Source organism: Mustela nigripes, chromosome 6, assembly GCF_022355385.1.
Source record: "Mustela nigripes isolate SB6536 chromosome 6, MUSNIG.SB6536, whole genome shotgun sequence".
NCBI classification, from domain to species: domain Eukaryota; kingdom Metazoa; phylum Chordata; class Mammalia; order Carnivora; family Mustelidae; genus Mustela; species Mustela nigripes.
Window position 1 is genome coordinate 106,112,026 of NC_081562.1, and position 21,163 is coordinate 106,133,188.

Genomic DNA, 21,163 nt, shown 5'->3' on the forward strand with positions numbered 1-21,163 from the left:
TTCGCTCCTTTGCCTTTGGATCAGACACTTGTCATCTCTTGGAATATCAATTTCCCCAACTTCCTTGTCCTGACTGGTTAGGCTTCTGAATTCTTGAATACCAAGTTTTTTTTTTTTTCCCCTTCCATGCCTCCCCCATCTAGATAAGAGGAAGAAGCCTAGAAAAGCCAAGCATGGTGTGTGGCGGGGTGGGGGCTTGCATTTAGTCCCCCCGCCCCCTCCTGCATCAGCCAGCTGCAGCAGGCCCCTGAGCTTACAGCCGGCCTGCCCTGGCACTGTAGTCCCCTAAGCAGCCCTGGTCTGGGGTTACTGAGGCTCATTGACCTGTGTGTGACCATGTGATTTCAGCTCCGTGTGGCTCAGGGCCCCTTTCTGGAGGACTGCTGGGCAGATGGGCTGCCTGCACACCCCTCCAGTTACCCTCTCTGGAATATATCACCTTTTGACCAGGAAAGGGGTTCAGTTTTTCCTGCTCCCCAAGCAGGATGGAAGACACTGCCTTGCATCCCTCTGAACTGGAGACAGACCCCGCTTCCTAGGGGCCTCCTGCCACCAGGGTCCTGCCCCTCTCTGCCAAAGGAAAGGGGAGAGAGGGGGAGCCCAGAGTGGAGCAGTTGGTCAGGGCAGGGAGAGCTTGGAGGGGCACGGGGAAGGAAGATGGAGGTCCGTGGGAAAACAGCTTTCAACAGCTTTCCCCTCTCCGGTTGGAAGCAATTCAGCCGCAGGAGCCTTTTTTTCCACTGAAATGCTTACATTTTAAGGGTGAGCGCTGCCCTCTGGCCAAGAGCGCCTCTGGGGTGTGTGTGTGTGTGTGTGTGTGTGTGCGCGCGCGCGCGCGCGCGCGCCTGTGCGTGCGTGCCTTTGCCTGTGTGTGCTACTGTCGCTGTCATCACAGATGTACCCCCAGCTGTCACTCCATTGCTCTGTCTTTGCTCGCGCACACGCGCTCTCCTCCTCTCCCCCTTCTTCCCTCTCCTGTTGTCTCCCTCTGTCCCTCCCTCTTTCCTTCTCAGTTTGTTATTGACCCAGCAGCCCGGTCCCCTTGGCAGCGGCGGCAGGCATTCCTTCTCCCCCGTGCTTTGTGCTGCGCTCCAGGTCCCTGCTCCCGGCGGACTGGGGACTCAGTGTCCACTGCGCTCCGCTTGACAAGGCTGTCTGGATTTCTCCAGGAACCCCAGGAGGGTCTCACTGGACGGATGGTTTAGAGCTGCTTGATTTAAGGAGCTTGCGGTCAGGGTGAAGAAAGGTGAGTGCTGTTCGCTGGAGGGAAGGCATGAAGGGCCCATGGGGGTGCAGGGTGGCCGGGACACGGGGAATGGGGCCCATCTTTGCTGGGTCTCCTGGCCTTGCACAGACAGCCGCTGTTACCTCCTGCCTGGGAGCAGTTGCCGGGATTGGGGAAGTGCTCAGGACTGGACATAGGGCAGCCCAAAGGCATACAGTGCAGGGCTGCTCTGACCTCACAGTGTTGGGGAGGTGAGCTGGGGTTCTGCTGGGGCAGGGGAGGGGAGAAGAGAGCAGTGCCAGTGCCAGATGACAGGCCCGGGTGGCATAGAAACCAGTCCCCGCAGCACGGGGAGTGCCAGCCAAGAGCCCTGTGCCGTCTGCCTGCCCAGCTCAGCATTCACAGCCCCAGGAGCTTGGGTGCTATGGGAAAGGGGATGCTGGTGACAGAACTGGTTCAGAGCGTGGCTTGGGTGGGGGGTGGCAGGCTGGAGATCTGAGCTGTCTGAGGTTTGGGAATAGACCTCGAGGGCCCAGCCTCTTTGCCAGATGCCCTCAGTGTGGAATTGCTGGCCTCCAGGCAGCTGTCCTTGGACAAGGGTGCAGAGGAACCCTTCCCTAGCTGGACATGGCCCCATGCAGCTGTGGGGGAAAGTTCCCTGGTGGGGGCGTGGCTGGGAGTGGACAAGGGAGAAAAGCCTTGTAGCTCTTCCTTGGCAAAGCCAGAGGCCCTGCTCCCAGCCCTCAGGGGGGCTGGGGAAGGGGGTGGACCCCGGCTCATGAGAACTCACTCAGGGTGTCTCCCAGCTACACACCGGGTCCTCTATCTGTAAATGGGTTGGGAAGCCTTATGCCTCCTTGGTGGGAGTTGTGGACTCAGCCTTGGGGGAATGGGTGGTGTACAGCCCGGCCCTGCCCGCCTGGCATTCTGACCAACTGAGGCAGGGGCGTCCTGAGCTGGAGTAGGAAAACTGCTCTCAGCAGCCCCAGGCCCATTTTGACAATGCAGAGAGGGTGGTCTGAGTGGGGGTCCCAACCGCCCAGCTCAGTTCCAGGGGCTGCTTTATCTTTTCTGTGAGCTAAGCTGTCTGAGTTGGCAGGGGGCAAAGAGGGGGGGATGGCGAGGGTGGCACCTGGCTGTCAGGGCGCATGGGGCATGGCTTTGGCATGACTCAGATTGACGCCCAGGAGCTTAGATAACTACATTGGCGGGGAGGGGGGGGAGGGGGGGGGGGGAGGGGGGGGGGGCAGGGGGGGGGGGGGGGGGGCGGCCCGCGAGGGGGGGGCGGGGGAAGTCCAGCAGGAGGGAAACCCGAAGCAGCTTCCTGCTCTTCCCACCCCACCTCCCCACTGCTACAGTCTCCAGCATTGCCAAAAGAGGGAGCCCAGGAAAGCCAGCCTGGGGGTGGCAGGAGAAGGAGGGACGTTTCTTAAGCAACCGATCTGGTTTCTTTGGGGTTTGGCTGGAAGCTGTGTCTGGGGCCTGGATGAGCAAATCTCCGTTCCTATTTCCTTGGCACCAAAGCCAAGGAAGGGCCAGGTGGAGCTGCTTTGGGCAGGATGGGTAACATGGGCTAGAGGCAGGGGAGGGCCTTTATGTAATGTTGGGGTGTCTGGGGAGGAAGAGGTTGTAGTTCAGGCAGGTTCTCCCTTCTTGGGGTCTCTCTCCTTCTACCTCAGGTCAGGCCTCTGTGAGGACGCTTAGCTGATTCACAATGGAGAGGGGCTCCAGTGAGGAATGACTGGGGGCTTTTCTGTTCGGATTCCCAGAAGACGTGTTTGGGATCAGGACTATTCAACAAGGAAACCAGGAGGCAGGAAGCTTGGGGTGAGAATGGGATATGCTTTTTAAAACGAACCAGGAAGGTCAGCTGGTTCCAAGCACAGACAGAGAGATTTGATAAAAGCTGCTTCCTTGCTGCCTGGACAGCGTGTCATGAGGGTGACAGGCAGGAAGAGGCTGAGCATGTTTCCTAGAAGGGCCTAGATGGCCAGACTGGAGGCACCAGGCGGAGCGGTCACCCTGCGTGGTACCCACCAAACAGGGCTCAACTCAGGCCACCCTGCAGTCCAGGTCCCCCTCCCCCCGTCTTGGTGCCTCTCACCGGCCTGTGACCTTCACCTGTCTGCAGAGGGAAGTGGGTGCGCAGGTGACCATGAAGTCCCTTTCTGCTTCTCAGTTCTGTGACTCTTGGATGCCGAGGGTGTGCAGAAGCCTCGTCCTCAACTAGAGACCCTTGACTGAAGGGAGATCCTGGTGGAGATGAATGGAGGAGCAAGCATGATGTCCAAGGAGTCAGGGAGCCCCAGGCTGAGGTTCAGCGGGCCTTAAGCGCTTGTGTGGTTTGGACACTGGACTTGGGATGACGGACATGACAGAATCATCAGGGGAAGGGTGTGGACACCAGGCTGGCAGTGGGTGTGCTGGAGGTTTCTAGCTGAGGTCTGAGCCAGCCTCACTTGGAGGACTAACCTCTGTCTGCAGGAGAAACCCCAAGGCACAGGAGCACAGAGAGGCCACCGCCCCATACCCTCCGGCCCAAGCACTCTGTGGGCTGGGGCTCTGGCAGGCTGCTCCTTGCCTGTCACCCGTGGGGCTGGGTGGGGGGGGGTGCTCCCAGTCCCCAGGGGATGCTGCTACACCCACTCCGCACGGCAGGAGCACGCGGAGATTTCTGCTCTGACTGCTGCCTCCTGTTCCATCACTATCCTCCACCCCTGGCTTCCCTCCTCACCTCAGCACCCGGTCCTCCCCCCAAAGGGGTTCTAGAATGCCCCTTCCATGTCCTTTCCTAAGATCCTGGCCACTTGGGACGTTTCCGCACTGCATTAATGAGCTTACTGGAAGGAGGGGCCTTGGAGGGGGTACTGGGCTGGCATCTCAGTCCAGTTCAGCTCAGCTGGCTTCTTCACCAGCAGGAGGGGCGTCAAAGCACCTGCTGCCAGGTCCCCTGAGTCTGGGGGTAAGGACTTGCTGCGTAAACTGTGAAGTGCTCTACGAATGGAAGATTGCCTCTCCTGTGTCTGCCTTTCCTTCCTACACCTGGAACCCCTGCCTGTGAGCAGAGCAGGAGCAGAATGGACCCGTTCTGCTCAAAGCTACTAACTCAGCTGTAGCTTTGTCCCCAGGCTGCTTGATCACAAAGCTGTATTCATTCTTCCCTGGCTCAACCTGACACAAGTTACTTCATTTCCTTTGCCTCAGTTTTCCCCAACTGCAAAACCTCAGAGTGTTGTTCTGAGAACTAGGAACACTATAAACAGGTGTTTGTTGCTGTGGTAGGTGCTTCTCCTCACAAAGGGGCTTTCTGAAGGAGGTTAATGTCAATATCCTCCGCCCACGCCCCCCCACCACCCTTGCCCTGGTCATGGCCATTCCCTAGATGGAGCCTGGGAGAACGGACTGCATGGCCTCCCGGGAAGTGCCAGGGCCTGCCAGGAGAGAAGTCTTGTGCTTCTCAAACTTGAGTATGGGATCTTGTTAAAATTCAAATTCTAGTTGGGTGGGCCTGGGGCGGGGCCTGACAGTCGTATCTAAGGAATTCCTAAGAAAGGCCCACGGACCAGATTGAGTAGCAAAGGATTCTCGGGGGTTCTCCCTTTGATTGCTTGTAGTTCCTCGGCCCCACTATGTCCCGGTTCTCTTAGCAAAGCCCAGCGAAGGAGGCCCAGTGCCCCGCCGGGGCCCGGCCCTTCTCTCGGGTGTCTCTGTCCCTGGGGCTGAGACAATGAGCGTGTGAGGAACAGGAGCAAGTCCAGCATCCGAGAGGCTGCGGGACCTGGAGATCTTTCTGGCAGGGCCTCCCTGCTCTTTTCTGTCCCCCATTCCCCATCCTGGGTGCAGGGACTTCCCTCTCAGACAGTGTAAATTTACTCCAGCAGCTGGGCAGTGCCTGCAGCCACAGATGCACTCCTAATGTAGGTAATCCCCTTTCCTAATGAGGCTGGAGATTTCTGGGGGTGGGAAGGGGTCCTTGGGTTGGAGGTGTGCTTGTGGGCAAAGGGCCAAGGAGGCAGGAAGCACTGGGTTCTAGCCCCATATCTCCCTAAAGGTCACTTCCATGGTGCCCAGGGAGGCAGGGCCAGCTCAGTGAGGGGCACAGGTACCACTGCCCCACTCCCCACCACTGGACATGGGGGGACTCTGTTTTCATCACATTTCTCTAGAGATGCGGGGGTCAATGGCATCCTGTCACCTCGGAAGATGACACCTAGGGGTCTGCCTTGTGCTTGCTGGTCAGCCCCTGGGCTATGGGGTGACACTGAGGTCCGGGATGTGTGAGCGGGCTGGAAAAGGAGAAGCTGCTTGAAACAGAGGAGAACAGGCTCAGGTGGAAACAGGGCCTGGGCTTGGGCAAGAGGGATTCTTGGCCCCCTGTGTCCTTGCAAGAAGCTGGAAAGAGCAGGAGCAGAAGCTTGGCTTGGGTCTTCAGCAGCCCTCTGGGTCTGAGTATAGAGAATGATCTGGAGTGGGGGCTACTTGTGAGGTTTTTGTTTAGACCTTACTTCTGGGTTGGAAGTGTCCCTGCATGTCTGTCTTCTGGAGGCTCTTGCTGATTGAGTGTTGGCATCTGAGGGGGAGCGCTGGAAGGCTGCCAGTGCGCATACGTGTGTTCACGCATGTGTGTGCATGTGCGTATGTGCGCGTGAGCACGTGCCTAACTGCACAGCTCTCTGTGGGTGTGTGTCTGCACCATGTGCTGTGTTGGGTGCTCCAAGCACGTGTCTGGGAGCCTCCGTGCACCCTGCTCGGTGCACACATGAACATCTCCCCATAATGGCCATTGCTGGTGATGATCACCAGGGAGTGGACGAGCAGCCAGACTCAGACTTATTCTGATCTAGCATGTGACCTTGGGCAAATTGGCCATCCTCTCCATGCCTTGGATGGCCACTAACCTGCCTGATACTGTGATACTGTGTGGGTGCCATGAGCTCTGGCTGTGAGGTTCCTGTGGGAGTTGGAGGCTCTTCCAAGGGTCAGGGCCTAAGGGACACAGAGAGGGTGGACACTACTGTCCGGATGGAGGTCCAGGAAGGCTGTGTGTGCGAGCGTGTCCCACCATGAGCATCCCGCGATGGGCCATCTGCTCAGAAATAGGGAAGGAGTCCCATGTGTGAGGCTGGTGGGACCAGGAAGGAGGTGTTACTTAGAACTCGTGCAAGCTGTGGTCCCCCTCCCCATGGAGGAGGGGAGCTGGGGCTTCCTCACAGCTATCATGGGCTCATGTCCAGGATGGACATGTTCTCCTGAATTATCTTCTAAGGTAATGTGTACTAAATATAGTATAGTAGATATTAACTCTCCTCCCTTAATTAAATTGATCTGCACAGAGATTCCGCCCATGAAGTCTTACTGTCATCACTTTCAGAGAGAAGATAACTGAGGCTCAGAAAGTTTACACGGTTTGCTAAGGCTGCCCAGCTAGGGAGCGGCAGGACCCGAAGGGAACCGGAGGCCTGTGGGCCGGGGCTGGCAAGAGCTGCTGGGGAAGACACTTGAGCTGCTCCCAGCCTCTCCTTCATGCCTCAGCCCAGGGCCTGGGACCCATCCAAGAGGCGGTGCGGGGCACCGGGCTGCTCCCCACACCCCACATGGGGGCCCAGTTGTTGTGACAGACTCTGCCAGCCCTTAGGAGACCTGCACGACCTGGAGCCCCCTATCTCCCAGTGGAAGAGGGGGAAAGAGACCAACCAAGACCACCTCCCCACCCCAGGCTCCCCTTGCTGGGAGCAAAGTTGAGGGTCCCATGGGGGTTGCTGTGTTTTAAGTGGGGTTTGCCACCAGAGGTGGCTCGATTCGAGAGTGGGGGCTGGGGAGGCGCCGAGAGACACAGGAATGGCAGCAGGCCCCAAAATGCCCGAGGGAAACCTGCTTCACCGGATGCAAGATATCAGAGCTGACTTAGCTTCCCAGCAGTCCCTCTAACTCCTCAGCTGCCTGCTTAACTCTGCCCCTGGCTCCTCCAGATTGTGGTGGGGGAGAGTGCGGTGGTGGTGGGGGTGTTGTGTGTAAGAGCGGAGGCTGTGACCTGGATCACAGAGGGATGAGCAGGCCACCAGAAGAGCCAACCAGGAGCAGTGGGCTGATGGGATGCTGGCCCTTGGGAGCAGGAGGGGCTGGGCAGGGGGCAGAGCCTTCCCTTCCTGCACCCGTCCCCTTCCCCACCGTGTCCCTGCTTGCTGCAATGGTATCACCGTCCCCCTTTCCCATCCCTCCGATGGGGCTGGGAGAGCTGAGGCTCTGGCCTCTGTCTGAGGGCCTTAGCCATACCTAGAAGGAAATGGGACCACGGGAGGGCCCATGCCCCTCTTACTAGTCTTCGGGTTGGTGCAGGGCCGGTCCTGAGACCCTAGACAGGGTGACTACCCCTCTTTTGTCATCTGTAAGAGAAACCTGCTTCCTTGCCTCCCTGGGCCCCTCCCAGCCCTCCTTCTGCTCTGAAAGCTCATCCTCTCCTTCCTGTCCCTGTCTCCTGCACGAACAGCTGCTGCAGCATGAACTCCCTGAGCTGATGAGTCTTATTATAGACCAGCGGGCGGAAGACAGAGCACCGCACCTCACCTCTCAGGCGAAGGTGGAGGGGAAGCGGGAGGCCAGCCCGGTGGCGGGAGCAGGGCCTGGGCCTCACGCCTGACACAGCAGCAGACTCTGCCTCCTCGGGGGCCATGGTAAGAGCGGCGTGGGGACCGGGAACATGGTTACCATGGCCTCACTCTGCTTACCTAGTAGATATGTCCCTCACTGTCCCACCTGTGACTTGGGGGAAACTCACAAAGGAGGCCCTATCACCCTGCAGAGCATTTTAGAGATAGCACACCAGAGAGGCCTCAAGAGAGGCGGGGGAGGGGACACCAGCGAGGCGGCTGCTAGGGAACTCCGCATCGCACAGGCAGAACTCAGCAGCCTGCCACAGCCTGGAGCCTGCCCTCTTTGCCACCCCAGTCACCCAGGGAGGGGGATGGTTTCCTGGCTTCTCTGCCCCTCATTCTCCTCCTTCCCTCACTCAGGGAATCATAGCTGAGTAGAACAGGAGCAGGAATGACAAGGAGTGTAAAGAGACACCAAGCCCTCTCCTAACCCCTGGGCTGGAACGGGGCCTCAAGTGCTGTTCAGCTCTTTATCTCTCTCCCTCTCTCTCTCTCAGGACTGACAGGTAGCACGCACTGAGGGGCTCTTCTCTCCCCGGAGGTACAGAGCCGTGAGAGCCGTGGCGTTCACCATGCTGGCCCGGGGCACTGGCCCTGAGCAGAGGACCAGGCCTGCCCTGCCATGGAGGCAGATCTCCTGTGAGTACAGTGGGGCAGGGGTGGGTGGGGGAGGAGGCAGCTTGGTATGCAGTGATGCCTGCCAGGCTGCAGGATGCTCTGATCTTTCTGGGATGCCCAAGGCCTGAGAAGCCAGGGGTTACCCTCTACAGTCTTGCCTGTGGTACTGGCATCTGTGGCAGCCCAAGAAAGAGTTGCCATTGGGACCTTCGGTGGTTAAGTCAGGAGCTGGAGGCCATGATAGGTGGTTCTGCGGCTCTAGATGGGGCCATTCCTGCGCCCAGGAAGTCCACCCCCACCCTCAGCGGTCTGGCTTGTGGGAGTCCTGCTGTTCTAATGGCGAGTCTCCCTCTTGTCTTCCATTGACTGGGTGAACCTAGAGCCTTCTGTCTCAGTCTTCCTAGATCTGAAATGGAGAGAGCTCTTGGATTGTGTTTTTGGAAGGGCCATAGGGGTTGGGTCCCAGCCTTCCTTCTGTATATGGGGAAAATGGGATCTCCATTTCCCATAAGAAATCCTTGTAAGTTGTCAGGCTGAAAGAAGCTTGAGAATTCTCATCAGGAGAGGCAAAGTGTCCAGATCAGTGAGGACTGGCCTGCCCACGGCTACATGGTAAGAAGTAAGAAATGGTCCCGAGGGACATTTTTCTGCCTGACTTCTCCCTTCGCTCACTTGACCTGGTGATACCGTGGCAGGACCAGAGCAGCCTGAATTATTCACCACGTGAGAGCGGCTGATCCCTGAGCCACTCAGATCCTGTTTCAACCTCATTCTAGAATCACTCAACACCTCGCAATACAGGATTATGTTTTCTTGTCACCAGAGCTTTCACGTCACCCTGAATTCCTCAGGGGTGGGGGGAATAATGGCTTCTGGTTATGACCCTTTTGTGAGGGAAGCTGGATGGATTGAGTTATTTTCTGGGGAAAGTGAAGTCGAAGAATGTTGATTTTCAGATGGCACAGTGGGGCAGGCTGACCTGGCAACAGAAGCGATCAGAGGGGTAAGAAGGTGAGAGGTAGCAGCAGGCCACCCCACGTGGCCAGGAAGGGTCACTGGTCAGCTCCCCTGCCCATGACTGTGCTTGTTCCTCTGGAGAATGAGGCTCAGGGGTCAGCCTTGCAGTCTGCCTCTCAGCTGTCACTGACCCCACAAGCATGGGGAGAGATAATCCCATACTGTTCCTTCAAGCTCGGTTCTTGGGGACACCAGACAACGAGACATTTACCGGACAGAGGCTCAAGACCATCCCATTCAGGCACTCAAAGCCGGAGTGGCTGTTGGCTCTCTGAGTGGGATCACCTGGGCCATGAACTGGGCCTGATTCTCCATTGCTTCTCGGGCTAGGTTCTTTCCTCTGGACTTCTCTTTCAAAAACAAAACAGCCACGCTGCTGTTTGCTTCCCCTCTGCACCCCTACCCTCAACTTGGAGCTATGCTAGGCTCAGACACGCCATGCGTGAAAGAGACAGAGCACAAAAGGGCCCTCCCACCCCTGCCCTTACAACCTCCCCTGCACTGTCAGATCTGCATGAATCCCACATCCAAGATGGAGCCAGTAATTTGCCAGACCGGGTGCTGACTTGAAGAAGTTGAACTATTTTGAGCTCACCCATTCTCTCTTCCATAGCGAGCAAACTTCCGTGAGATTCAGGAAGATGCTTGAGGGGAGATTTGTAGTCACTCTGAGAAAGTGCTGCTGGACAATGGAATGAGCTGCTCTGTTATAATTATTCTCTGAGAGATCCCAGCCCTTCCCAGGCTAGACTCTGAGCTTGCTTACTCAGAAGGGTCCTGGGCAAAACATGGGCCCACAAAAGGAAAGCTGTTAATGAGTCCATCCTGCAGAAATGCTATCCCGCAGCCCTGAGGGACAGGAACCCAACCTAAGTGCATGGTTGGTTTTGGAATGAAAATAAATATGAAACTTCTCCTAGAATCTATGATTTGCAGTCATTTGTGCCCAAGTGTTCTTCAGCATGGAAATGGATTTGGGCATCTTATCCTCATCATTTCCACTGTGGTCTTCAGAGTGGGATCCTAGAGGGGCTGGGGTTCCTGGTCTTCATACTGTTACCAGTTCCCTTCTGGTAGCACATGGGAGGATGTAGGGGACAGGGCTGGGAGAACCCCTTTGTGCTCTCCCTCTTACACATACGGTGCGTCTTAGCCCTGGGCAGCCCCAAGTTGGGGATGGAGGTGCAGGGGGGAAGGAAGCAGCAATGTGGCTATTTTCTTTTGGAAAGAGGATCTTTCTCTGTGACACTGGGAGAGGAACAAGGGAGCAGGTTTCTTTGACACCTTTACACCCTTTATTTGGTCAACATCTATGGTATCAGTGGGGTCCAAGCTCCCAAGGAGACCAACCAGGCGAGGCCCCGTGAGCTGGAGCATCCTGGTGGAACAACACTGCTCGTCCTCTGGACTCAGGCCTGCCATTCTCCAGGATTGTACTCCACTCAACTGGTTTCTTTGCTAGATGTGCTGTGAGTCAAGGAGCTCTGCGGACACTGTGTGATGTCCAGTAATATAGACGGGCTTCAGCTTGTTAATTATCTTTTTATGTGGTCAATGAGGATTTGTGCATTGATTGGGGCTCTGGCCAAAACAGATAAAGTCAAGAGGCCATTATGGTACAAATTAGAAAGGACGGTAACCCGGTAACCCCCTGCCCATGGCTTTCTTTCCGCCTATCTGTCCCCCTTCCCTCCAGGGTTCACCTGCTGGATCACGCTGTATGCTGTGGACGCCCTCCCTGCCTGCCCCTTCTCCTGCAAGTGTGACAGCCGCAGTCTGGAGGTGGACTGTAGTGGCCTAGGCCTCACCATGGTGCCCCCAGACTTGCCTGCGGCCACCCGAACCCTCTTACTCTTGAACAATAAGCTGAGTGCCCTGCCAAGCTGGGCATTCGCCAATCTGTCCAGCCTGCAGCGGCTGGACCTATCCAACAACTTCCTGGACCAGCTGCCCCGGTCCATTTTCGGGGACCTGACGAATCTCACGGAGCTGCAGCTGCGCAACAACAGCATCAGGACCCTGGACAGGGACCTGCTGCAGCACTCGCCCCTGCTCCGCCACCTGGACCTGTCCATCAATGGGCTGGCGCAGCTGCCCCCTGGCCTTTTCGATGGACTCCCTGCTCTGCGCTCCCTGTCACTTCGCTCCAACCGTTTGCAGAACCTGGACCGGCTGACGTTTGAACCCCTCGCAAGCCTGCAGCTTCTGCAGATTGGGGACAACCCCTGGGAGTGTGACTGTAACCTGCGTGATTTCAAGCACTGGATGGAGTGGTTCTCCTACCGAGGTTAGTCCTGCCTGGGTTAAGGAATCGGGAGAATCAGCCCTGGCCCAACACTTTTCCTGGAGGCTGGGCGCTGACACGGGTCCGAGGTCCAGGGAGAAGGGGTGGCCCTACCTCTCCTCTAGCTTCGGACTGGAAGAGTCTCAGCCTGGGCTCCAATCCATGGGCAGGGCAGAAAGGCTGGTGCTGCTTTCCCTCCCCCTTTACTGCTCCGCTTTCTTCTTTGTGTGCCCCTCCCAGCTCCTAGCCTCCTCCCTCTTCTTTTTCTTTCAGACTGACTCACTGTAACTCGATATCACTTCTGTAGGTATTGTGAGGCAACTTAATAATTTTTCTCTGCATCCCACCAGGTATGCCTCTGGGCTTCCCTGGCATGGTAGGAGGAAGAAAAACCACCCTTGCTCCTCTGAATAATACAGCAATTTCTTAAATATCCTCAGTTTCAGGAGGGTGGAATATAATTTAAATCCACAGATAAAACCAAATTTTCGTTTTGATGATGATCTCAACGCTCTCTCCCAAGAAGTTTTATATTCACAGCTTTTAATAAGAAACCAAATGGCTTTAGTTTTACTCTTTCCCTTCCCTCTTTTGGGGAAAGTTCTAGAATGAGCTATAAAATGATAAGGAGGGCAAAGAAGTGAGTGTAGTGGTTAAAAGTGCCAGGTCTGGGTGTGATTTGTGGCTCTGTCCCTTAGTAGCTGTGTGATTCTGAGAAACCTCTCTGTGGCATTGTCCTCCTCTGTAAAATGGGTCAGATAACAGTTATTTGATAGAATCATTGTGAGAATTAAATAGCAATACATGTAAAGGTATATTTTTTTTCTTTTAAAGATTTTATTTATTTGTTAGAGAGAAAGAGAGAGAGCACAAGCAGGGGGAGCAGCAGGCAGAGGGAGAAGCAGTCTCCCTGGCAAATAAGGAACATGATGCGGGACTTGATCTCAGGACTCTGGGATCATGACCCAAGCCAAAGGCAGACACTTAACTGAATGAGCATCCACCTGTAAAGTGTCTTGAAAAGTACTTAGCATAAAGCAAGTTGTCCATAAAACCTATTCATTTATTTGTTCGTTTGCTACTAGTAGTCATAACATAGAACGGATTTAGTAAGACAGAATTTGGTGCCCAGCACAAAGTAGATGCTCCCTGAGTATTTGCTGAATGAGTGAATCCACATGAAAAGAATACCAATCCTTTCCACCAGTCTTGCTCCTTTTGTTTTGTATCCAGCCACATTTGCACAATATTCTCCTGTGTTAGTTAATTAAACAATTTTACAGGGCCACTTGCGTGGCTCAGTCAGTTAAGCTACTACCTTTGGCTCAGGTCATGATCGTGGGTCCTGGGATCGAGCCGGCTCGGTAGGAATCCTGCTTCTCCCTCTCCCTCAGCTCCCCTCCTGGCTCATTCTCTCTCTCTCTCTCTCTCATTTACTCTCTCACATAAATAAATAAAATCTTTAAAAAATATTTATAAACTGTAAAGTGCCATAAAATGCTGTCACTATGATAATTTCTCCCATTCTTGTGAGTCAGGAAATAGCAATTAATACCTATATAGCTTCCAGTTTATAAATATCTTTTCATATACATTATCTATCCTAATCCTTATAACAGTTAATCGAGTTAGCCATTCTTCTTTTATGGCCATGAAAACCAATTAAATAAATTAAATTATTGGCAAGGATTCAACCTCAGGTCTTTGAACAGGAAGGTGAGGTTGCTTCCATCTCAACACCCCACCCCTGCCTGTCTGAAGGGGACCCTGGGACACAATGTGCTGGCTGTGAGACTTGCCACAAGTCCCCTAGGCAGTCAGAGGCACAGGGGAACTAGAGGCCAAGGGTCTCAGCCCCGTTTGTTATCCCTAGGCAACGTCCTTGTCTTTTTACATAGTCATCAGGAACTAAATTCTTAGCACCAAAGGGCCTGGAGTGGGAATGTCTATTTTTGGAACTTTTCAACAGTACAGTTGTTTTCAACCTTGCACTTCTTTAAAAAAAAAAAAAATTCTTGGGATGTTTTCATCAGCATCCCAGGAAAAACGTATCTATTATATGAGGAGACGGACATACAGCAGCTGCTCGGGGAGAGGGAACTGGCAGTGAGGGGACGGCAGGAGCTGTTTGGGAAGGGATCGTTTGCTGGCATCCAGATTTCACTGGAAGCTCATAGAGGGACAAACTCTGACTCTGACTTCCTAGGGGATTCTCCTGATCTATTGCCTGTGTTCTGCATACACATTCTCTCCTGACTTCCCCAAGGCTCAGCCTGTGCACCACACCCCCTCATTATCACCAGTCCCCCTCCTTTGCCCTTAGGGGTCTCAGGGTTCCCTCCCAAGATGCCACTGTGCTCAGAGATGCTGGGGTGCTGATGGGCTATGGGAATGCTCTCAAAGAGGGAAAGACAAACATTCTCACCTGACCTTTTTCCTCCCCATGCCAAAGAAATAATCTTGGGCCACCAAAATCTTCCATTTAGAAGAGTGGTGGCTGTGGCAGTGGCTTTTGACTTGTGCTTTCTGTGACAGGGAGGCGTGCTGGAGGGATGAGATAGAGTGGAGAACAGTGTTCCAGATTTACAGATGGGCGGTGAGCAGGCAGATGGGTGGGCGAGGAGAGGAGTAGAGGACCTGTAGCCCCGGCAGGGCTCTCGGCTCTCCCTTTTCATGGCTGAGTCTTTCCGAGCATCGGCCTACATTGGCGGTGACGTACTCTCGTGGGGCAGTTGGACTCTGGGCAGAGCAGGCTGGACTGGAACGGTTCTGTGCTTCTCTAAAATGGGAATGATGGCGCTATCCATTTTCTATGGCTTCTGTGCTCATGGAATGACCTGTTATGTGTACCTCACCGATTGTGGTCCTTGGCCTCATAAATGCTGGTTGTTCTCCGGTCCTCTCCTACTGCAGTGACTCCAGGACCGACTGCATTCCTGATTAACCTTCAGGGCCTTCTGCTTTGGGGCCCTGGGGATGGGGAGAGGGAGTCCAGGTTCCGAATGCCTGGTCAGCCCCAGCTTTTTTTCTCCCCTGGCTGCAGGGGGGCGCCTGGATCAGCTGGCCTGCACCCTACCCAAGGAGCTGAGGGGGAAGGACATGCGCGCCGTCCCCATGGAGATGTTCAACTACTGCTCCCAGTTGGAGGACGAGAATAGCTCGGCTGGGCTGGGTATTCCGGGGCCGCCCTGCACCAAGGCCAGCCCTGAACCTGCTAAGCCCAAGCCAGGGGCTGAGCCCGAGCCCGAGCCCAGCACAGCCTGCCCCCAGAAGCAGCGGTATCGGCCGGTGAGCGTGAGGCGGGCCATCGGCACTGTGATCATCGCGGGGGTGGTCTGTGGCATTGTCTGCATCATGATGGTGGTGGCTGCTGCCTACGGCTGCATCTACGCCTCCCTCATGGCCAAGTACCACCGGGAGCTCAAGAAGCGGCAGCCCCTCATGGGGGACCCGGAGGGTGAGCACGAAGACCAGAAGCAGATCTCTTCTGTGGCATGAGAGCCCCGCCCCACTGGCCTAGGTAGGAAGGGCAGAGAGAGCACGTGGGGGATCCCTTCCGTAAGGGCTGGCCCTTCCCTCCACCTCCACTGGTGCCCCCAGCCCTCCAGAGAGCAAGGAGCGGTGTGGGGGTCTCCATGAACTTCCAAGTCTTTGCAGAAGCTGCCCTTGTGCTCAAGGCTCCTGCCACCAAGTCTCTGAACAGCTGGGGATCTCCCTAAGCTTCTGGCTATGGCTCTGTGTGCAAGTGCAGACTTCGGACTCAGGGTTCCCCTGCTGTCCTTCCTGCCCTGGGGCAATCACAGCTGGGTGCCTCTCCCCTTTGGCCCATAGGTGTGGGGAGGAGGGGATGAGGGGGCCAAGGGGTCAATTCCCGTGTCCCCCTTCTAAGCCAGGAAGATACTCTCAGCTGTCCTTCAGTGTCCAAGTTGAGTCCAGCTTTCAGCCTCTAGCTGTCATGTATGATCACACCAACCCCGGCATCTGGACCCAGCACTTAGAAACTCAGTTATGACACACTCCCTTGGCTGAAGCCATCGTGTCCCTCTGTCTGCTACAGGCCACACCGGCCCCACTGTTCCCAGCCTTACTCATGTCCTCTCACACACCCCCGGCGTTACCAGTGCAATTACGCCGACTGGAAATCTCTCCCTTTCTCTGTCTGTCCGTCTCTCTCTGTCTCACACACACACAGAATCACACGGAGATAGAGGTCATGAGAACTTAGGGAGTGGTGACCTGTTTCCCCCTTGTGTCTCTGGCTGTCAGGCCACAGAACCTTTCGCTTGCTTCCTGCAACCTTCTCGAGTCAACAGGGGGGAGAAGCCCACACCAACAACACAAGGATCCTTTGAGAGTCTCTGAAGTGGGCCAGAGTGGTGGTGCTGGCTGAGCCTTCCTGTCACCATGGTAACCCTCTCACACCTCTCCTGCTGGGTTTTCCAGGGACACCAGCCCAGAGGCCTTGACGCTGCAGCATGTGTGGATGGCAGCCTCCAGAGAGCCCAGGCCCATCCCACTGGGCGTTTCTTCAGCGCTGTCTAAGGACATCATCACTGCCAGGCCCCATGGGGAATACCCACCAATTCCACTCCTATAGCCTGCAGCCCAAGAACCATTGCTCTATACCCCTCACCCCTCCTTCAGCAGATCCGGGCCTGGGACCTTGGGGTGGGGACTGGGTCATGACTGGTGGCATCTTGGGAATGCAGACGGCCTTCGCATAAGCTCGCTGCCAGGGCAGACCCCCAGGAGGCCCCAGGGGCAGGGAGAGGGCTGCCCAGAGGCTGCAGGGGTGGGGTTCCTTCCCCAGGGTCTTGTGGGCTCAGTCTGGCTTCCTGGAGTCTTTAATAGCACCTGGGCTGGGGTCCAAACCAGAGCATGGGCTGGGGTCCTGTTTGTTACCTGCAGCCTACACCGAAGGGGCGGTAGGGGAGGAGACAGCTGTGCTGCTGTGCGGGACTTTGTGGGGCACGAGTGCCCTTGTGTAGGTTGGCCCTCTCCCTGTGAGTCTGATCACAGGTGAGTACTAGGTCTCCCCCTGCTGGACACCCGTTTTCCCACGGCTTACTGAGAGTGGGGAGACATCAGGCTGGTTTCAGGCTCTAAGAGGGGGTCTTGCTGGTGGCCCCGGAAGAGGACTCCAGAACATGGAGGCCAAGAGTCTGAGGAGGGACAGGGCAGGACAGGGCAGGCCCACCTTGCCTTGCACGCCCCACCCCCATCGTTTCACCTTATAGAGGATCGTGGTATGTGTGGGGTCTGGGGGAGGGGCAGGGAATGCCTTTGAACATTGTGGGGGCGGAGCTCAGTGCAGGTGGCCTCCCCGGAGCTGGGGGCATAGTCTTCCTTCTTTTGGCTTTCCAGCTGATACCAGATCTAGGAATTTTCCAAAGGAAAATGTGGGGAGGGGTGGGTATTGTCAACAGTGGTATCTTCAGCCTGAGACAGAAGATTTTTAAAGGCAAAATTATATTTCTGGTTCGTTGTTTCAGAAGAACAATAAAGACTGTATTTTCCTATGTACCTCCTGGTTTCCTTGGGTGGGGAGGGCATGCGGGCGCTGGGAGAGGGTCTTCCTGCCCCCTTGTCTCCCCAGGCAGCGGCAAGAAGCGCTGCAGGACCTCACCCTAATGTCCAGAGCTCCATAAGAAAGATGGGAAACTCCTGCCTGAGGCCTCGCCTGGGGACAGCACCAGGAGAGGTGTCCGTGGGGAGCTCTGGATCTGGGTCTGTAGCTGAGTGAGGTAGGTGGCCTGTGGGATGGCCTGGCGCTCTGAATTCGTGAGCCTCAGGCTGCTTTCACCGTGCAGCACTGTGGAGTGAAGGAGGGCTGGAGATCTGTCATTGCTCTGTCTCGAGCCAAACTACCCTGGCCATTGACAGACAGCCACTGGGGTAGGAAGGCGTGCGTTTGCCCAGAGGACCCGATGTGTAAAGGGAGGTTGGAGAAGACTCCCTAGAAGCTGTTGATGCCGTTTCATTAGCCTTGGTTAGATCGGGGGTGTTGCTAATGTGAAGGAGAAACCCTATTTCGCTTACATTCTTCTTGCACCTTTAAGACTGGCTTTAGGGACAGGAAAATGACCTTTTGCACTGACAGATATGATCCCTGCAGGGCTCAGCAGGTGAGCTCTCAGAATTATGAATTGGAGGGCCGGGGGTGGGGAGGCCAAGAGAGGAGATGGGCCAGAGAACAAGGTCTGGGTGATTGCTTGTCTGCCCCAAGCCGGGGTGACTCACTTCCAGGCCTGGACTGGCCTCTGGCTGACCGCACCCGGGCCCTATGGTTCATTAGCTTTCAGAGACCAAGAAGGAGTTTTCTCCTTCCTAGGCGCTTTCCTCTGGATGACATCCCAGTGAGGCAGTAGCAAGCCTTAGGGAGAAGTGGGCCCTCCACATCCCTTTCCTGGAGTTCAGCTGGCTGTTTTGCCTTTCAGAGGTGGTGAGAAATTGTGGGGTGCCGCCCTAACAGGCATAGCGGACCTGAGAGTCTTCCCCAGGCCCTACAGCAGAAGCAGGGACCAGGGTCCCTCAGCAGCCCGGCACAGGCCTGGGTAAGGCATAGGTGTGTCGTCCACGTCACTGTTCTGAATGTGGATGTCCAGGTCCAATTGCACGGAGGCAGACCCTGAGGAGAGGAGCGCTCGTGGACCCCCAGAGAGCAGGCTCTGCACTGAAGGGCTCAGGACAGGGGCACAAGTGTATCGCACGCCACATACTAGAGGAACACACTTGCAGGTTATGCTGCCACCATCACTATGCTGGGCAGTACTCCCCAACTAGGTCTGCAGGGTATGGGAAATTGAAAATGGATCCTGGTCAAGAAGTTAGAGTCCTAGAAATTCTGCATAAACTGTTGGTAAATCACCTGCTTAGAGCTTAAAAGGACCCCTCCCTATTCAGCTGCCATTCTGGAGGAACCCGTAGCATGACACACACATCTGGCATGTAGCTGACCCCTGTAGCTGGGCCGAGCGCCCTTCTCCTGCCTTCTCCCCTTGCTCAGTGCACAACCTCACCCCTGCAGCTCCCTTTTTAGCCACCAGTGCTCGCTAAGTCCAGGAGCCCCCAATGCACACAGTGCCCCCTGCTTCCAAGGGATGAAGCTGCCAGGACAGCATACCAGCCACCTCTCTTGCTTTGAGATATAGGCCCATCTAGCTCCAGTATCAAGGAGGTTGAGCCATAGTCCACGGAAGGGAAATTACAAAAGGAGACACCCCGCCCCCCCTTCTATACACACAGAAGCTGAAGCATAAGGTCTCTAGTACCTCACTCTTTTCCTATCGTATCCACACACCCCAGAGCCTCAGAGCCATTGTCTGCAGTGAGTTAAACCAGAGGCACCAGGACACGGTTTCTATGGCAACCCCTGGAGGCTCTAATTCAGCTCTGAGTTAAAAATGATATCAAATAATTGGAGAGTGCCGGAGAGCGCAGCCAGTGCCTGACCCCGCGTCCCCTCTGGTTCCTAGACTCTCAGGTATTCGGGGTGCGGGGGAGGGAGAGGTTGCTGAGAGGGTCCACAGCATGGAGGGAGCAGGACAGAGGCACTTGGATGGGACCGGCGAACAGGCTCGAGGGAGACAAGTTTGGGTCCAGTTTTGGCCTAGCAATGAGTCTGGAGTTAGCCCACTATGGCCGAAGTTTCAAAAGGCAGCTGAGATGGCACAAGTCGCCTCCTGAATGCTGGAGCAGTGCCTCCTGAAGGCGCCCGTGGAGCAGGTGTTTTCTCTGGTGGAAAGTCAGGGTTGGAGGTTCTCAGCTGGACCCCAGCCTGCTCCTCCTACCTCCTTTGCCCTGAACCCAGACTGAGGGGACAAGGTTCACCTCTGCTCCCCAGCTGGAGAGTCCTTCCATGCGGCTCGGGGCCCCCAGGGAAGCCGGACGGGACCTGTGACGTCCGAAGCGTGAGTGCCCACTGAACTGCACAGCTTTGCAGAACCCAGCTGGGGCTGAGACAAGGGGACTGAAGCCCGGCTAAAGAGGACTTCACCAGGCAGGCCTGACTGCACTCCGGCGAGGAGGCTTGGGCGCAAAGAACTATTTCAGGCACTAAGAAACCACCGAGTCTGGGCAGCTTGGGAGGGTCACTGGGCGCTCTCATCACATTTGAGGCCAGTGGCAACACTGGGTAGGAAGCTGGATCTTAAAGAAAGGCCACCTGAGCTCAAATTCTAGCTTCATTCATTATTAGCTGGGTGACTTCGGGCAAAGAATTTTTATCTTGGTTACCTTATCTGTAAAACGGAGCCCCAAGTACCCATTTGGCCCTGAGGGCCGGATGAGGTGAGCGCAGGATGTGGTCTCTGTGGTGCCCTGCACACACTGAACACGTGTCCCCGGCTCATCCTTACGGTCTGAGTCACAGGGCCGCCTCTGTGCTCAGTGGTGTTCTACACCTGGGGTGACGGGAGAGGGAAGCAGAGGTCCCGGTTGTAGTCTCTGTCCCGGGTGACCTGGAGCAAATCTCTTAAACTGTCTGAGCTTCATCTGACTGACTTCATAAATTCTTTTGGATCTCAAGACTTACGGTTTTATAAACAACATGGCTTGGGAAGGCTCCTTTCTCCCGCAGTCACACCATTCGGCTGGGAAAACCTCTGGCTGGAGGGCTGCGGCCCTTGCCAGCCACAGGCAGGGCCCTCCTGCTATTTCTCTGTGCTATTCCTGACCTTGACTCACAGTGCCCCTGACCACCGTGGCGAAGAGGGCAGCTCCTACCTGCAGCGATGGCTGTCTTCCTGTCCACGGTCACGGCCACAGCTGTGCTGGCTGTCACTATCATGGGCTGGCCTGGACTTTCTGGGGAAACAAAAATTGCCAAGTCACTTTCTCAGTGCCCGGGGAAGAGCCAGGGGTTGCTTAGTGGGTGGGGAAGCTGAGAGCACACTGTGAACCCCAGGAGAGGGCATTTCTGGAGTAAGTGGGGGTGGAGGGTGTTGGCGACACCCCTGCTGCGGTGGATCTGCAACTGTCCCCCACTGGACTTTGCGGATCGCCCCCGCGTGTCAGGTACTGCCCCGTCCTCACGCAGATCTGAACCTGCCAGATAAATACATCAGGGCCCCCGGAGGCCTGGAAAAGGCAGCGTGTCCACATCACTTGAACACTGTGGGTTTGCTCTGTCTTGGGGCAGCAACTGTCTGCCTCCCTTGAGCTCAGGGACCCTGCTGTGACCCGTCCTCTCCGCGAATGTTCCATCCAGAAGACTTGGGCTGGGTCAAATGATTCTTCCTAGCAGAAGGATAGGCTGCATTCCAGTTCTCGTGGTGGCTGATCCTGGCCTGTCCTTCACTAGTCACATGAGTCAGGGTGACACTGACAGCCCCCTAGAGGCCCGGAGCCAGGGCTGTGCAGACACAGAAG

General features: G+C 55.8%; 2 protein-coding genes across 3 annotated transcripts in view; one reads left to right on the forward strand and one right to left on the reverse strand.

Annotated features, from left to right (window-relative positions):
* CACNA2D4 (calcium voltage-gated channel auxiliary subunit alpha2delta 4) overlaps window positions 1-21,163 on the reverse strand; it is a 113,052-nt gene that overhangs the window by 20,236 nt on the left and 71,653 nt on the right. The window contains exon 26 of the mRNA XM_059404551.1: window positions 20,519-20,599. Within this exon, the coding sequence (XP_059260534.1) occupies window positions 20,519-20,599 (81 nt within the window). The remainder of the gene's footprint in view (window positions 1-20,518; window positions 20,600-21,163) is intronic.
* Window positions 830-17,317, forward strand: LRTM2 (leucine rich repeats and transmembrane domains 2). Of its 2 annotated transcripts, none has more exons than XM_059403899.1 (6): window positions 830-1,246; window positions 7,713-7,896; window positions 8,373-8,514; window positions 11,207-11,797; window positions 14,838-15,251; window positions 16,238-17,317. In XM_059403899.1, the coding sequence occupies exons 3-6, from the start codon at window positions 8,448-8,450 to the stop codon at window positions 16,258-16,260; spliced, it is 1,095 nt and encodes a 364-aa protein (XP_059259882.1). In that variant the 5' UTR covers window positions 830-1,246; window positions 7,713-7,896; window positions 8,373-8,447; the 3' UTR covers window positions 16,261-17,317. The 2 variants fall into 2 exon arrangements, with proteins under 2 accessions (XP_059259882.1, XP_059259881.1); XM_059403898.1 differs by having other exon boundaries at window positions 831-1,246; window positions 14,838-15,314.